The sequence below is a fragment of the Lutzomyia longipalpis genome, chromosome 1 (assembly GCF_024334085.1).
Source record: "Lutzomyia longipalpis isolate SR_M1_2022 chromosome 1, ASM2433408v1".
Lineage (NCBI taxonomy): Eukaryota > Metazoa > Arthropoda > Insecta > Diptera > Psychodidae > Lutzomyia > Lutzomyia longipalpis.
In genome coordinates, this window is record NC_074707.1 from 49,391,644 (window position 1) to 49,405,050 (window position 13,407).

A 13,407-nucleotide genomic window follows, 5' to 3' on the forward strand; every position below is an offset into this window, starting at 1 on the left:
TAAACTACAACTTGAGAACTTATCAGCCCTTTCTCGAGGCCCCAAGACCTCCCAGCTCTCTAAGGTCTAGAACACACTGAAGGAGCATTCGTGTGTGATTTTAAAAACAAACTTGAGAGAGAAGCTCAAAATGAGGAAATGATCAAATAATTGAAAGGTGAAATCATCGTGATTTTTCTCCTTGTCCCCCACCCCCCCCCCATCGCGCGGCATCATTAATTCTTCTGAAGAAAAAGAAGAAAAAAATCTATCATCGAAAAATTTTGCGACTGTATAATTAATTTTTTTTACCGCAATGTGTCTTTTTTCTCAGAGTGTTTTTACTTAATATCATTTTTTTTGCACGCGCTCGCAAAGGCAGTGTATCAACGAAGGTAGCCACCGAGAACAAGAGGAAGAAGATCAAGAGGCTTCACTTGGGAGTTTGCGCGATTGAAATTAACGACGAAGAAGAAGCTCCTCGGGAATTGTGTGTGAGTGCAAAAAAAGTACAAGAGCACGAATTTTTTGTTCTCCATGCTGTTTTTATAATCTCTTGTCTCAAATAACACGAGATTGAGACAGGTGAAAAAAAAACAGCAACACTGGAGTAACGGTGAAGAAGCATTTAAAGAAATTTTTCCTCATTCTGGGGAGATTTAGCGTGAGTGAAGACATTTGATCTCCATTTGGACACTTGATGTGCCAATTTCATTTGCAGATTCACTGCGGAAAGTTCACGCAAAAGTAGTCTATGGAGGAGTTCTTTTAAACTCACCTGAATTCCTTTTGAGTATAGTGTAATAAGAAAAATTTTCTGTGGAAGTGTATAGTGTGTGTATGGGGAGAGCTTTTAGCAATTTTTTTTTTAATTTGTGGTCAAGACATTCTTAACAAAATTAGTGCTTCGAAAGGGAAATGTGGAAGAAGAAAATTCCATCGATAATTTGGTTCCTGTGTCTCTGTGCCACATTTACCACTGCCATCCAAATAGATAATCGACTAGTGTCTGCACAAAATGGTAAGTTTATTTATTTTATTTTGCACTTAAAAAAATTAATAGCAGTTTAATTAATTGAACATGAGCATTGGAATGAAACAAAGCTTCTGTGAAGAAGATTAATTAATCACCTTCTACGTGAGAAGAGTTAAAAGATAAAGATCATATTCAGACATTCTTTATTATTTCGGCATACAGCCCATACAGCCCCATGTAAAAAATATTGACGCATACAAAATATGTTCAGAAAGTTCCTAAGGAGAGATCACAGGCCACGGGGTTAAGAGTTCTAAATTGAAATATTTCATTCGAAAATATTCTTTTCTAAAGATAAATTCTCTGAAATCCTTGTTTAATATAATAATTTTTTGTTTTTTAAAAAAATTATATTTACTTGCGCCATTATTTTCAACACTATTCTGTACCAACGTTCCTTGCTCAAAGTTTGAGAAAAAAACACGCCTCCAAGAAGATAAATATTTTTCGCACTAAACGATGGTATGTAGAGATTTGCAAAAGCATTAGAATTAATTGCAAATTTCCGCCATGTCTGGCTAGAGCCATACTCTGAGAGTAGGTATGAAGAGGTGATTAATTTAACACGGACCAAACGGCAAGACACTGATTAATTTAAATGCAACTGAACAATTGAAGCTCATTGCGTAATGCGAAGGTGAGACGCAGCAATTTGTCACGCGCGATTTCACACGGTTAATCCTCCCATTGCAGATTGCTTCGAGAGGATCGCCCTGGGGGCAATGATGCCCTTCGACAGCACCTTCAGGAATACCGACACCAACTTGCTGAGGACATGTGAGGAGCTGTGTGCCCGCGAAGGCACCAAATGCCAGACTTTTGCTTTCGGGTAAGGACTCCTCAAAGCAATATTTAGATGATTTTATTTTAGCTCTTGTTGGCATGTAGGTCACCACCACCGCATGGAAAATGTTAGTATAGAGATGATTTATAAAAACGAACCATGATTGATGCACATCTAAAGCTATGCGAGTGCGGAGATCACAATCTAAATGGATTTTCTCCCATTCATAAATACGTGTAGTCCAGTCAATTGAATTCCATTTGCGCATTTTATTTGCTTTTTCTACGCTTTTTGTTGCCACTTTTAACCCAAACATTTGTACCTACAGAGAGAATACAAAAAAGCGTTAAAAAATAAGAAATATTCTCAAAGACACAATTAATGGAATTTACATTGAATAAGTATAACGATTAATATTATTTTCATTTGCTAGGATTCATCCACGAGGAAATGGCACGTGCCAGCTTTCATCGCAACGAATTGATGCGAGTAAATCACGTCCTGTGGGCACAATCTTCGATCCGGATTTCGATATGTACGCGAGGAAGGAGAACTGCCTACCAATGCAGGGAACAACGAGTCAACTGCCATTTCCAGGTAATTTTCCCGGTGGCACCGATCGCCCTGCCCAATTCCCGCCATCATCAACATCCGCCCGCCCAGGAGGTCCTCCCTTCACATCCGTGGACTCCACCGAAAATACCCGTCCCCCATCAACCCCAATTTATACCACAACAGACACCACCGGAAGCTCTTTACCCACAACAGGAAGTACCGGAGATACAACATACAGCACACAAACTACAAATCGCTACCCCGAGACACCATCCTACCCATCCACAGAGGGTTACCCCAATAGGCCACCAAATAGACCCCAATACGGAGGAACAAATTATTCGCCCACAAATGGACGACCATACGGACCGGAATTCCCTTCTCAACCAGCAGGACAACCAGGAAGGTATCCCGGTCAGAGGCCAATAGATTCAACACCTGACTCCAATGCAGGGCAATCGGGATACTATCCAGGTGAGAATAAGTATCATATTTGATGACCTTTGACATTCCTAAAGATCACCAGAAAATCATTAAAAATAATTAATTTTTTGTGTGAGCAACAAAATCACAGGCAAGAGGCGTTTAACTTCTCGCAATTTGTGCTTACAGCTGAGATTATTCCGAATATTATTGAAAATTAATAACTATTGAATAATTGGGAATTTTAAGAAAAAAATTGATCAAATTCTCCAAAACCATGAGAATTATTTCTTAGTTAGTAAGATACTAAAAGAAAATTCTAAGAAAGGATAATTCATCTTGCAGATATATTCCAAATCAAAAATTCTTAGAATAAAGATTTTTTAAGCTTGTGGGAATTAGAATAATGTTTTAGTTTAAAGAGTTTGCAGAATATTCAAGAGAATATTCCGATTTCCGATAATTGAAGAATATTAAATTGTGGAGAATATTTTATGAAGAAAAAAAATTTATTAAAATTCTTTTGATAATTAAATGTGCCAGACTATATAAAAAAAATTAAAGGTTTCAAAAAAAAAAGATTTTTTATAAGAATTTCTTTCTTTATTTCTTAACTTTATTCTCTAAGCTGATCTAGGCTGAGTTACGTTCTAAATTTCTTTATTGATCTTTTATTAGATCGTTCTTTTTAAATTTCTTTTCGTAATTTTAAACTGTTTTATAAATAGAAGAGGGCTTTCTGGATGTTTATAAGAGCTAAGGACCTTAATAAGAGGCCATCAGTCTCTCTAACTTTCAAATTCTAATTCAAAAATAAAGAAAAATATCAGGGAATTCGCATATTCAGAGTATTCGGACGGAATAATCATCAAATTATTAATTTTGTTCAATTTAATATCCATTGCAATTGCAAATTATTAACCCCCTGTGAGATATTCACATCACCCTCACCTCGATCCTCATCATCCACTAAATCACATTACGATCACATTTGTGCAGCCATTAACCAACGACCATCGCACCCAAATGCACCGCACAAGATCAAACCCCTGGGACCTCTGGGGCCCGTAGCGCCTCTGGATGAGCGAGACAAGTACAGACCACGACCAATTAATGTCCCCGCGGCGGGAGACAGAGAAACAGGATATGGCGGCAACTCAGGGCAACCAAATCGCGTGGAAGGCGGCGGAAGTGGCGGGTACCAAGTCACAGAACTCCCCAGTGGGACAGGTGCTCGACCCACGGATCCCTATGGGAATCCCTCAAATATGTACGAGAAGCCGGTGAAGAATGACAAATGTAAGTTCCTGGATGTTGCACGCACAGGCAAAACTCTCAATTTCTCTCAACCACATTCACTCTCAATTTGGCAACAATTCCCAAACCAATTGTCTGGGTGTACGCGAGAATTAATTTAGTGCCGTCCCTTTTGTCTCTGATCACGTAATAATTCTTCCACTTGCGCGCTTTTTCCGTTTGCGATTAATTCAATGTCACCGCATTGTTTCACATTTTTCTGATGCTGCTGCTGCGGTGGACGATGATGGCACAATTTTCATTAGCCAATGCGCTGGTGGCTTTTTTTTTTCAATGTACCATCATTGAGAGTTTCCATCAGTTTTATTACTGTGTGAGATCATTAAAGTACACTCACAACAAATCACCCAACAATTAGGTTGGCATTAAAATTAATTTGCGCCAAATGCTGCATTACTTTGCTGTTCTCCTCCATCACCTTCATTTAACCAATATACATACTCATGGGAATTATTTGTTTTTTTCCCTTTCCTTTGGCCATCGTGCACCTTGACAGACAAACCACCAACTGGTGGAGGAGCATATGGACCAGGTTATGGCTCAAGTGGAGGATCAGGATATCGCCCAAGACCCGAAACACGTGAGTTTTATTATTTTTAAGTTTTTTTTTCTGTGAAGTTCATTGAAGTTCTTTGTTTAATTCTATTCAGTGCGACACTTAAAATTCATTCAAAAGTCTCACGACAATTTTCTCCGCATTGCATGGATCATAAACCTTGCGATGTGTCTTCGTAATAAAATTTAATTTACGGAAATATGATGAGATTTTGACATAAATTGCTCAGAAAAAAATTGAGAGGCGCTTGAAGATTGATTTATTAGGCCCTTGAATGAATCTCTTTTTTTGTCTTTAATTTTATGATTTCTGTGAGTAGATAAAAAAAATTATGTTGGAATACTTGTCGAAGATACTAAAAGTACCGTCTACAAGAAAAAGAGCAGGGTGCAAAGAAATATATATATAAAAAGATTTTAATAAGAAAAATTGAAACGAAAAATCAAAAGATTTGCTAAATGCAAAATTTCTAAAGCTTTCAAATGAGAGTTTTTGTAACGAGTGTTTGCAGTAGAAGAGCTTTTACTCTTATCTGAGCTATATAGCTAAAGTATAAAGATAGTAAAAATTTAATTTGATTTATTTATTATACAAATTATTAACAAAAATATGTAGAATTTTTCTTTATTCTTAATAGCAAAACTAAATTAAGTTTTACTTGAATGATTTTTTTTACTATTTGATTTTTTTTTATTAAAACATCGAAAATAGTTCTTGCAAAATCTTCGGGGTCATCGACAATTCTATATAAAATAAAATCTCCTCCTTTTCCCGACTTATTCTTTACGAATGAAACAACAAAGAAGAAATGGTTCTAACTAGATGAGTTAGATAATTAACATTTTCCACAATGTCACGCATCAACTTGAAGAAGATTAAAGAGAAAAATGTAGAATGCTGATTAAAATTGCGGAAAAGTTCCGCTAAATTCTCCACCTTATTCTTGAAAAAAAATTGAGATTTTACCTCCCAGCTATTTTTGCAAAAAACTTCTAAAAATGTTTTTGCTGAATTCTTTTTGTGATCACCCGAAAAAAATGCGATCTTCCCTTCCACAATTACACGCCATGTGCTCATATTCATTGACGAATGTTTTTCGAAAAAAAATGTTACCTCTTCAGTGATTTTAGAGGGTGTCGTTAACCGCCAAAAAATTACAAACCCATTTGAATGGATAAGTACAAAAAAAGAAGAGATTAAAACAAATATGAATGAATGTGAGCTTTTGTAGCACATTTTAGTGCAAATCGCACACAAAAAAGTCATTACAAGTGCTGCAATAAAATTAAATTTTTTGCTTTTTCGCGCGAAAATCGCAATGGGAGCGCAAGAGATGGAAGAACACGCGGGAAACCTTTTTAGTTTCGGGATCATCAGAGCATAACGCAAAAACTTCAGGTCATTTTGTTGTGGGTGATCTTCTCTTGCGAGCATGGTATATGTTGGGATGGCATATACAGCATTAATTGAAATGAACAAATCTCATGGGTAATTAACATATTTCCCCCGCACTTGCCCTCTTCCTCACACACAACACTCTGTAGGTTCTAGGCTCCCATAAAACAGTACGTATTGTCCACACGGGACAGGAGGAGACGACGGGGGTGGGCGGGATTTTGTTTTAATCTCAATACGGATGCAAATGAGGCTCAAAGAAAAAAATAATCCCATGCGCATGTGGAAACATAAAAGAGCTCAACGCGATGGCAAATGTTTGGTGATTTTTCATTGCCATCGTACCTCTCTGCAAGTGATCCTCGCACATGGCTTTTGATTTTATTTTAATTGCTATGGAGAGTTGAATTAATTTTCAGTCAATTTGGGGGATATTATTGTTCTGTAACTACGGTGATCGTCATTGAGAGACCTCAAGGGTGAATTTTCCGCTAAAAAGGGGTCCTCCACTTAATTACTCATCAGGGTAAATGCGGGGCAGGTTCTCGGGAAATTTATGATCAGCAATTTGACACGTTAACGAGATCATTTAAAGAAAATGTGTGGGAGACGTTTGTTTTTAATAACTTCAATTAATTTGAGTCTTTACTGGAGCTTTCAAATGCCTCAGAGAGCTTTTTCTATTATAAAAATTTCAAATATCAAAATAAATCAATCAGAAATTGAGTTTTTTTTTCTATCAATTTGAACAGAAAAGAGTTTTAGAATTAATATTTAATTTTAGTTACATATTAAAAAAAAAAACTATAATTCCACTAAAAGCTCAACGGCATTAACGCTTAAATTTAATTCGTTTGTTGATTAATTTAAAATCACAGTTACGTAGCGAAAATTGTTGTCTCTTAAAAAAATAATTTAAATAGTTAATTCAATAATTGAGGCACCTAACTTACCTAATAAAAATCCTTTACACACAATACACGAATTAGCAATTTACGTAGTTTTGCACGACACAAAAGATTAATTTGATAAGAATCAAAAGCAAAAGTAAGAAAAAAATACAAAATAATGGTTTGAAGTACCTACATACCTTTAATTCAATGAGCGGGGGAGTTGTTAATTAATGTCAAAAGACAGAAGATACGAAACGCGACAACAAGGCCATTGAATTTTATTTGATGTAATGACGATAATACGGTCTATTATGAGATAATATTTTTCCTAATATTAAATAATGAGCAAAAAAATGTTGAGCCGGTGTGGGAGTTTTGCAACAATACGAAAAAAAAGAGCAAAAATTGCCGATGAACATGAAAGCGAGAGCATCAATTGAATTGCGAAAGAATTTATTACTTTTCTCCTGCTATGCACATAGATTTTGGCAGAGAAGTTGGGTGTGTGGAAATTCCCTTTTATGTACATTCGCTGACAACAAAACTGACAATGCAGTTGTATGTTTAAAGCTATCTACATATGTTGCACAATGCACACGCAAGATTTAAAAAAAATGCTTAAGAAAAGAGGGCCCTTTTGCATCTTTCGCGCCACAACAACAAAAGTCTTCAAAGTATCGATTGCACACATCTCACATGAATGCATGTTTAATCTTACATTTACCATTGGATGATCTTTTTCTTTTTTTTTCTTCTTCTTCCACCATTTGAGAACAAACGTGTGTGCATTTTTTCTATGCGCGTCTTCTTCAACAAGAAAGAGATATTTTCCGATGAAGACAAAACCAATGCGCGAATGCAGCGAGTGGAACGAGGTTTTCCCTCTTCCAGGAACAACATAATTTTGAATGAATGATCAAAATTTGTGGTGGGGAGGGTGGAAATAATTAACAAACAAACAAAACATTAAATTTTTGCATAAGGTGCATTTTGATTGATTTGTGCTAACAGCTCCATGTGCCACACAAATTTCATCAAATCAACGACCATTTCTGCGTGATGTGCGATGGACAATGCGAGTGGGGAAGAGGGGGAGGTTTTCAAGAAGAAAAATCCAATGTGTGTTCCAGATCCAATGCAATTTCCCCACCACGTTTTATGAGCTGCATGAAGATCGCTCCATTGATGTTTTACCATCGGAAGATGCAAGAAAATGAATGTTATTGATTAAGAGATCTCTGAAGAGAGCTTTAACGCTTTTGCAAGCAATGAAAGAAACTTCTAAAAGGAAAAGTTTCTTTGTAATGCTAATTTGGTTGCTGTAAAATGCAAAACTTGACGGAAATATGTTTTAAGAAGTTTTATTCTTCACTTCTTATCAATTAAAAAAATCTTTCATTCAAAATTCTTATTTAAATTTCAAAATATTTCAATTTTATTAACCTTCAATAAAGCTTCAAACATTCATAGAATAAATTATGATCAGGAGGAAGTTTTATATATAACCCAAAATATTCTCGTAAAAATAACTATACAATATATTGCACTTGAAAATTACCATAATGTACATTCAAATTTATTAGATCCACCTTAATCTCCCCATCAGGATCATCATGAAAAAAAAAGAATTAAGTAAAAAAATCCCCGCGCAAATTTAGAACAATGGTGTGGGCGCGATGAGTGCAAATTGTGGGAGGTTTTCCGTCTTCTCTGCACTCACAGCATGAGAGTGAAGGTGAATCCATTCATGTGGTTGCGAATCCCCACTTTGGTGAACCTGGAGAAAAGTCCAAGTTTCCCGCAGAAAATCTATAAAAGACACCACATTGCACAGATGGGACTTCAATTGTGCCCCAAAGTGTGCTCAGGCAGCCCACACACTGCTTGTTCGTGAAGTAGTGCTCCCCGGGAAAATCCCAGAATTCTCAACATACACAGTCAGTTGATTAGACGAGATAAGAACTTGAAAGGAAAATTCTCACAGGAGTTTGCAAAGAAAAAGTGCATGAATAGAATTTGAAGAAAAAAAAATTTTTTTTTTCAAGTGAAAGGGCTTGAGAAGAATTCTTGGGTGCGAAGTGCTCAAATGTAGTGGCTTTGCGTGAAAGATAAATTAAGAAAAATATGTGATCTTACAAACGAAATGTGCGACACAGTGAAGAAAAAATGGTGACAACCCTGGGAATTCTTATCATTGTCACTATCTGTGCATTAGAGAGTCACTGCAGTTTCCCCCATGAGAGTACCATAATTATTGTTGAAGATGCAAAAGGTTGCATTCACGTTTTATTGTTTTAATTTAATTGAAATTTAATTAATTTGGATTTAATCACTTTTTTTAAATCATTCAGAGAAGTTTATAAATTATGAAAAAATATCAATTTTTATGAGGAGCTTTTTAAGGACAGAAGAAAGCTATCTAAAAGCTTTAGAACTTTATAAATTAAATTCAAAATTCTCACTAAAAAATTTCTTCTAGATCTCAAAACTCCTGGATATATAATTATCAAGAGCTTTTATTTTATTCCAAGGAAAGAAAGTTCTTTTCAAACTTTTAGAGCTTTTTTTCTGAAATTTTCTTATATTCTAATTCCATATTAAATTCTTAATTAATTAAGAACTTTTTAAGGGATTCCTGTTAAATCTACTTAATGTTTCCTGAATGAACAGGAAGCAAAAAGCTCTTAAGAAAAATTCTTTTAATTAACATTTAACATGAATTTTTTTCTTTAATTTCCAGCTTGTTTCAGAAGAGTTCTGGCCGGGAAGAGGGTTGCATCGCATTGGGTACGAAGAACTCTCTCCTGTGAAAGGTAAAAATAAATTTTCTAATTAAAAAATCCTTCAATCCTTCAACATAAACCTAAAAGCTCACAAATTTTTTATTTGCATCCTCTGCAGAGTCGAGGACTGCCAGCGGGAGTGTGGAGAAGAGAAGAGATTCATCTGCGAGGGATTCAACTACCGCCTTGATCCGTCGGGACGTGGTCAGGGTAATTGTGAACTTACAGAAGTTCCTCTCGGTGAGATGGATCTCTACTCGAGTCCCTTTCATCGCGACAAGAACCTCATCAATCATCCCGACTACGATTACTACGAGCGAGATCGCAGCAATTCCCCAAGCTGCAAAATGCCCACAGGATGTGTAAATTGTGGCTTGAAGCCGTATCGTCCGCCACCACCAAGTTACGGCGGAGGAGGACCTCCTGATTACTTCAGGCCAACAACATTCCGCCCTCAGATCGACAGCTATCCTGGTTATCCGCCAGATCGCTATAAACCTGAGACAAGTGGCTATGGGGGGCATTTCAGACCTCCCACTTCCGATTATAATCGCTACGATGTCTCCACAGCGGTGGATATCTACAGACCACCACCTAATTATCAGAACTACAAACCTTATGGGGTTGATAGATATGACCAATTTCGTCCATCCCGTCCAGAACGTCCGTCGTTTACTGGCCCTCCAAGTGGGTACTATGATCATGAACGCCAGGATTATGGGCGACCTCCTCCTGAATCCTTCTACCAACCACGACCAGATAGCAACTACCGGCCTAGGTTAAAAGATGATCTTTGCTTTAAAACTCATTCTCTCTTAAGAATATTTTTTAATAATTTAATTGATTGAATAAACCTTTCACTTTTTCCTTCCAGACCCTCCCTGAACAAACCTCGTCCAAGCTATGGAGGATCCTACGACGGGGATGGTTACAGAGAGCGCTATCCACCACCACGTCCTGCCTATAATTACCTGGACAGAGATGATAAACCAACAGGAGGATCCTACAAGCCACAATCGAATTTTGTTCCCTACCAAATTGGCCAGAGCACATACGGGGGAGCCTACAGTGGAAGTACATCCGGTTCCTACTGGGGCATTCAGCAGCAGTACGAAACAAAACGCCCTGAAAGTAATCAATTCAACTACTTTGAACTCGGTGGGAATCAAAAGTACTCCCAGCCTGAGGAAAATAGCATCTGGGGCTATCCAGGAAGTCGCTATGGACCCGATGATAGACCCACGAGACCCCAAAGGGTGGATTATGGAACACAGTGGACCCGTCGTCCAGGTGCCGATGAATGCAGTGTGAAGTCAAGTGAGGGCTTCCGGCTCCACAAGGGGGTCGTGAGATTGGCCTACGCTGTGCCGAATGTGCGTGAGTGTGAGAAGATGTGCGTGGGTGAGGAGAAGTTCAAGTGCTACACGTACAGCTATCGCTATTCAGGCGGTGCCAGGGACAACTGCTTCCTTTGCGACAGGCCCTACAATCTCCTTGATTACTATGCTGATCTCGAGCCAGACAGAGACTGTGACATCTATTCCATGTCCGATGATATGAATTCCTGCACAAAGCAACCAGCTAGGGAGGAACAAAATAATGCTCGTGAGTTGGAGAGCTTTCAGAGCTTTCAGATTTTCTTTTTTTGTAAAATAATTCTTCATTGCAGAGTGCTTTTTCAAGGCAATCGACAGCAATAGATTCTTCAAGTCCATCGTGAGGGATTCCCTGACGGTTAAATCAATTGGAGAATGTGAATGGGAGTGCATTAAATCCACCAAATTCACGTGCAGATCCTTCACCTTCCGGTAAATTGGATTTTTCTCCTTTTTTGAATATCGCGGAAAATGTTGAAAAAACTTTAGAAGAAAATTCTTCAACAGATACCGAGCTCATGGGCATGATTCTGTGATTGATAACTGCCAATTGTCAGACTGGCCGTGCAAGGATATTGATAAGGATCGACATTTGGTAGCTGATCCTACGTTTGATATCTACGAGAGAGCAAGCTATGGACATGGGTGTGAACTTCAGCCGATTGTCGATGAGAAGCATCAAAAATGTAATTTTGGGAGCTTTTTTTTTAATGTAGTCAAAGGATTAAGATTAATTGTTGGATTATTTCTTGCAGTGTGCTACCTGGGATACGGATCTCCTGCTAAGCTTCTTTCGTCTGCAATTAAGAAAGTAATTTCAGCTCCAACGGAGTTAGATTGCAAGAATGAATGTATTAGATTCCGGGAGACAACGCCATTTAAATGCTACTCCTTCAGCTACGGGTAGGTCCTTAAAGTCCCTTAAAGGTGTTTTTGCATTCACCGGATTTCAAGAAAATTGGAGAATTCAAAGAATTAAAAAAAAAACTCTTCCACAGATCCCAAGCTTCTTCCTACAATTGCGAGATGTCTGATCTGGACCAGAGTGAGCTGAAGGTCAATGTTCACTACACCCACACAACAGATCGCGATTTCTGGCTCTTTGCGTGGAATCCCTTTGACTTTACGTGCAGGGACAAGGTGACGTCAGTTAGTGGGAATCGCAATGATCGCCGAATGGATGTCTTCCGTGAACCGGGTAATGCATTCATCACCCGTGCACAAACCCCACTTCCCCAGCCCATCCAGATATTCCAACGTAAATTCTCTCAGAAAAATTATGCACAAGAAGAATTTTTTTAAAGCTTCTCCCCCATTTTTGCAGCACATCTCTGTTTCTGAGACTCCACAAACACCTAAAAATCTCACCCATCTCATCTATCCAGTCTTTCCCTCCACAACAACTTCCTCTGGTTTTTCTCTCTCTCTGTGTGGCACACCCTTTGGTTTAAATTTCTGTTTCTTTCACGCATTTCATTATTATTCTTCCGGTGTGCCCAAAAACTCAAGGTGAGGATCCCTGGCGCCACTTCACTGTGTCCGGGAAGCCCTGCCGCAATGGGGCTAAATGTGAGCAGAACATCGTCACGGGCTTCTATTCTTGCGAAATTGATGGCGGGGAGATTGGCTCGTGGGACTACTGCTGCAAAGAAGATCATCCCTGTGGGTACTCTCAAGGATTTGATTATCCCTGGTTAGTTATTTTATTTTTTTCTTTTATATTGAGAGTCTTCCGCGCTCCTTAATCATAATATTTTGAAGGAAGAAAAGGTTTTTTTTCTTAAATTTTTATTCTGAAAAATTTCTTAAACTTTCAAGGATTCTTTGAGAACTTTCCTTGAGGCTTTTCCAAAAAAAAATCTTCTTCACAAAATAAATTTTAAAATTCCCTCAGGTGCTACGTAGGTGATAAACTGGATCAGTGGCGAACATGCAGTGATCGCTACTTCCCGGGAAAGCCATCGAGCCAGCTATCGACGCACCCAACGAAGAAGAAGGGCGAAATCTACCAGCAACCACCGCGTCCTGGTGGCCTGCAGAGCCTCGAGGAATTCTCCGCAGCACGTCTCTGGCCAATTACCTTCCTCTACAACGAGGGCCCACCAAATTCCACGGAACTCAGCAATGTGGTGGATTGCAAGAAGGAAGATTGCTGATCCCGCACCCGCAAATCACGTTCCATTTCTTCGTCGCTCTCTATTTATACTCCGATTCCGAGTTTCATGCTCAACGTTCTCTGTAATAACTTTTGATTTTAAGAATAAAAAGAGATTTTTCATCAATTTGCCCAATTTTAATAACGGATTATTC

General features: G+C 38.1%; 1 protein-coding gene across 2 annotated transcripts; it reads left to right on the plus strand.

Annotated features, from left to right (window-relative positions):
• Positions 1 to 361: 361 nt before the first annotated feature.
• LOC129788061 (uncharacterized) lies at positions 362 to 13,379 on the plus strand. 2 transcript variants are annotated; one of them, XM_055824053.1, is made up of 15 exons: positions 362 to 473; positions 701 to 1,000; positions 1,709 to 1,844; positions 2,233 to 2,828; positions 3,777 to 4,076; positions 4,591 to 4,674; positions 9,679 to 9,751; positions 9,840 to 10,499; positions 10,596 to 11,326; positions 11,391 to 11,529; positions 11,605 to 11,783; positions 11,853 to 12,000; positions 12,096 to 12,295; positions 12,607 to 12,790; positions 12,992 to 13,379. In XM_055824053.1, the coding sequence occupies exons 2-15, from the start codon at positions 898 to 900 to the stop codon at positions 13,251 to 13,253; spliced, it is 3,795 nt and encodes a 1,264-aa protein (XP_055680028.1). In that variant the 5' UTR covers positions 362 to 473; positions 701 to 897; the 3' UTR covers positions 13,254 to 13,379. The 2 variants fall into 2 exon arrangements, with proteins under 2 accessions (XP_055680028.1, XP_055680027.1); XM_055824052.1 differs by lacking the exon at positions 362 to 473 and having other exon boundaries at positions 653 to 1,000; positions 11,605 to 12,000.
• Positions 13,380 to 13,407: the final 28 nt, after the last annotated feature.

What these genes read in the sequence shown, in the direction of transcription:
- LOC129788061 (XM_055824052.1), top strand. Translation starts at nt 898, where the DNA reads ATGTGGAAGAAGAAAATTCCATCGATAATTTGGTTCCTGTGTCTCTGT. An exon ending in TGCAGATCCTTCACCTTCCG is followed by an intron (nt 11,530 to 11,604) that starts GTAAATTGGATT and finishes ATTCTTCAACAG; the next exon opens with ATACCGAGCTCATGGGCATG. An exon ending in TGCTACTCCTTCAGCTACGG is followed by an intron (nt 12,001 to 12,095) that starts GTAGGTCCTTAA and finishes ACTCTTCCACAG; the next exon opens with ATCCCAAGCTTCTTCCTACA.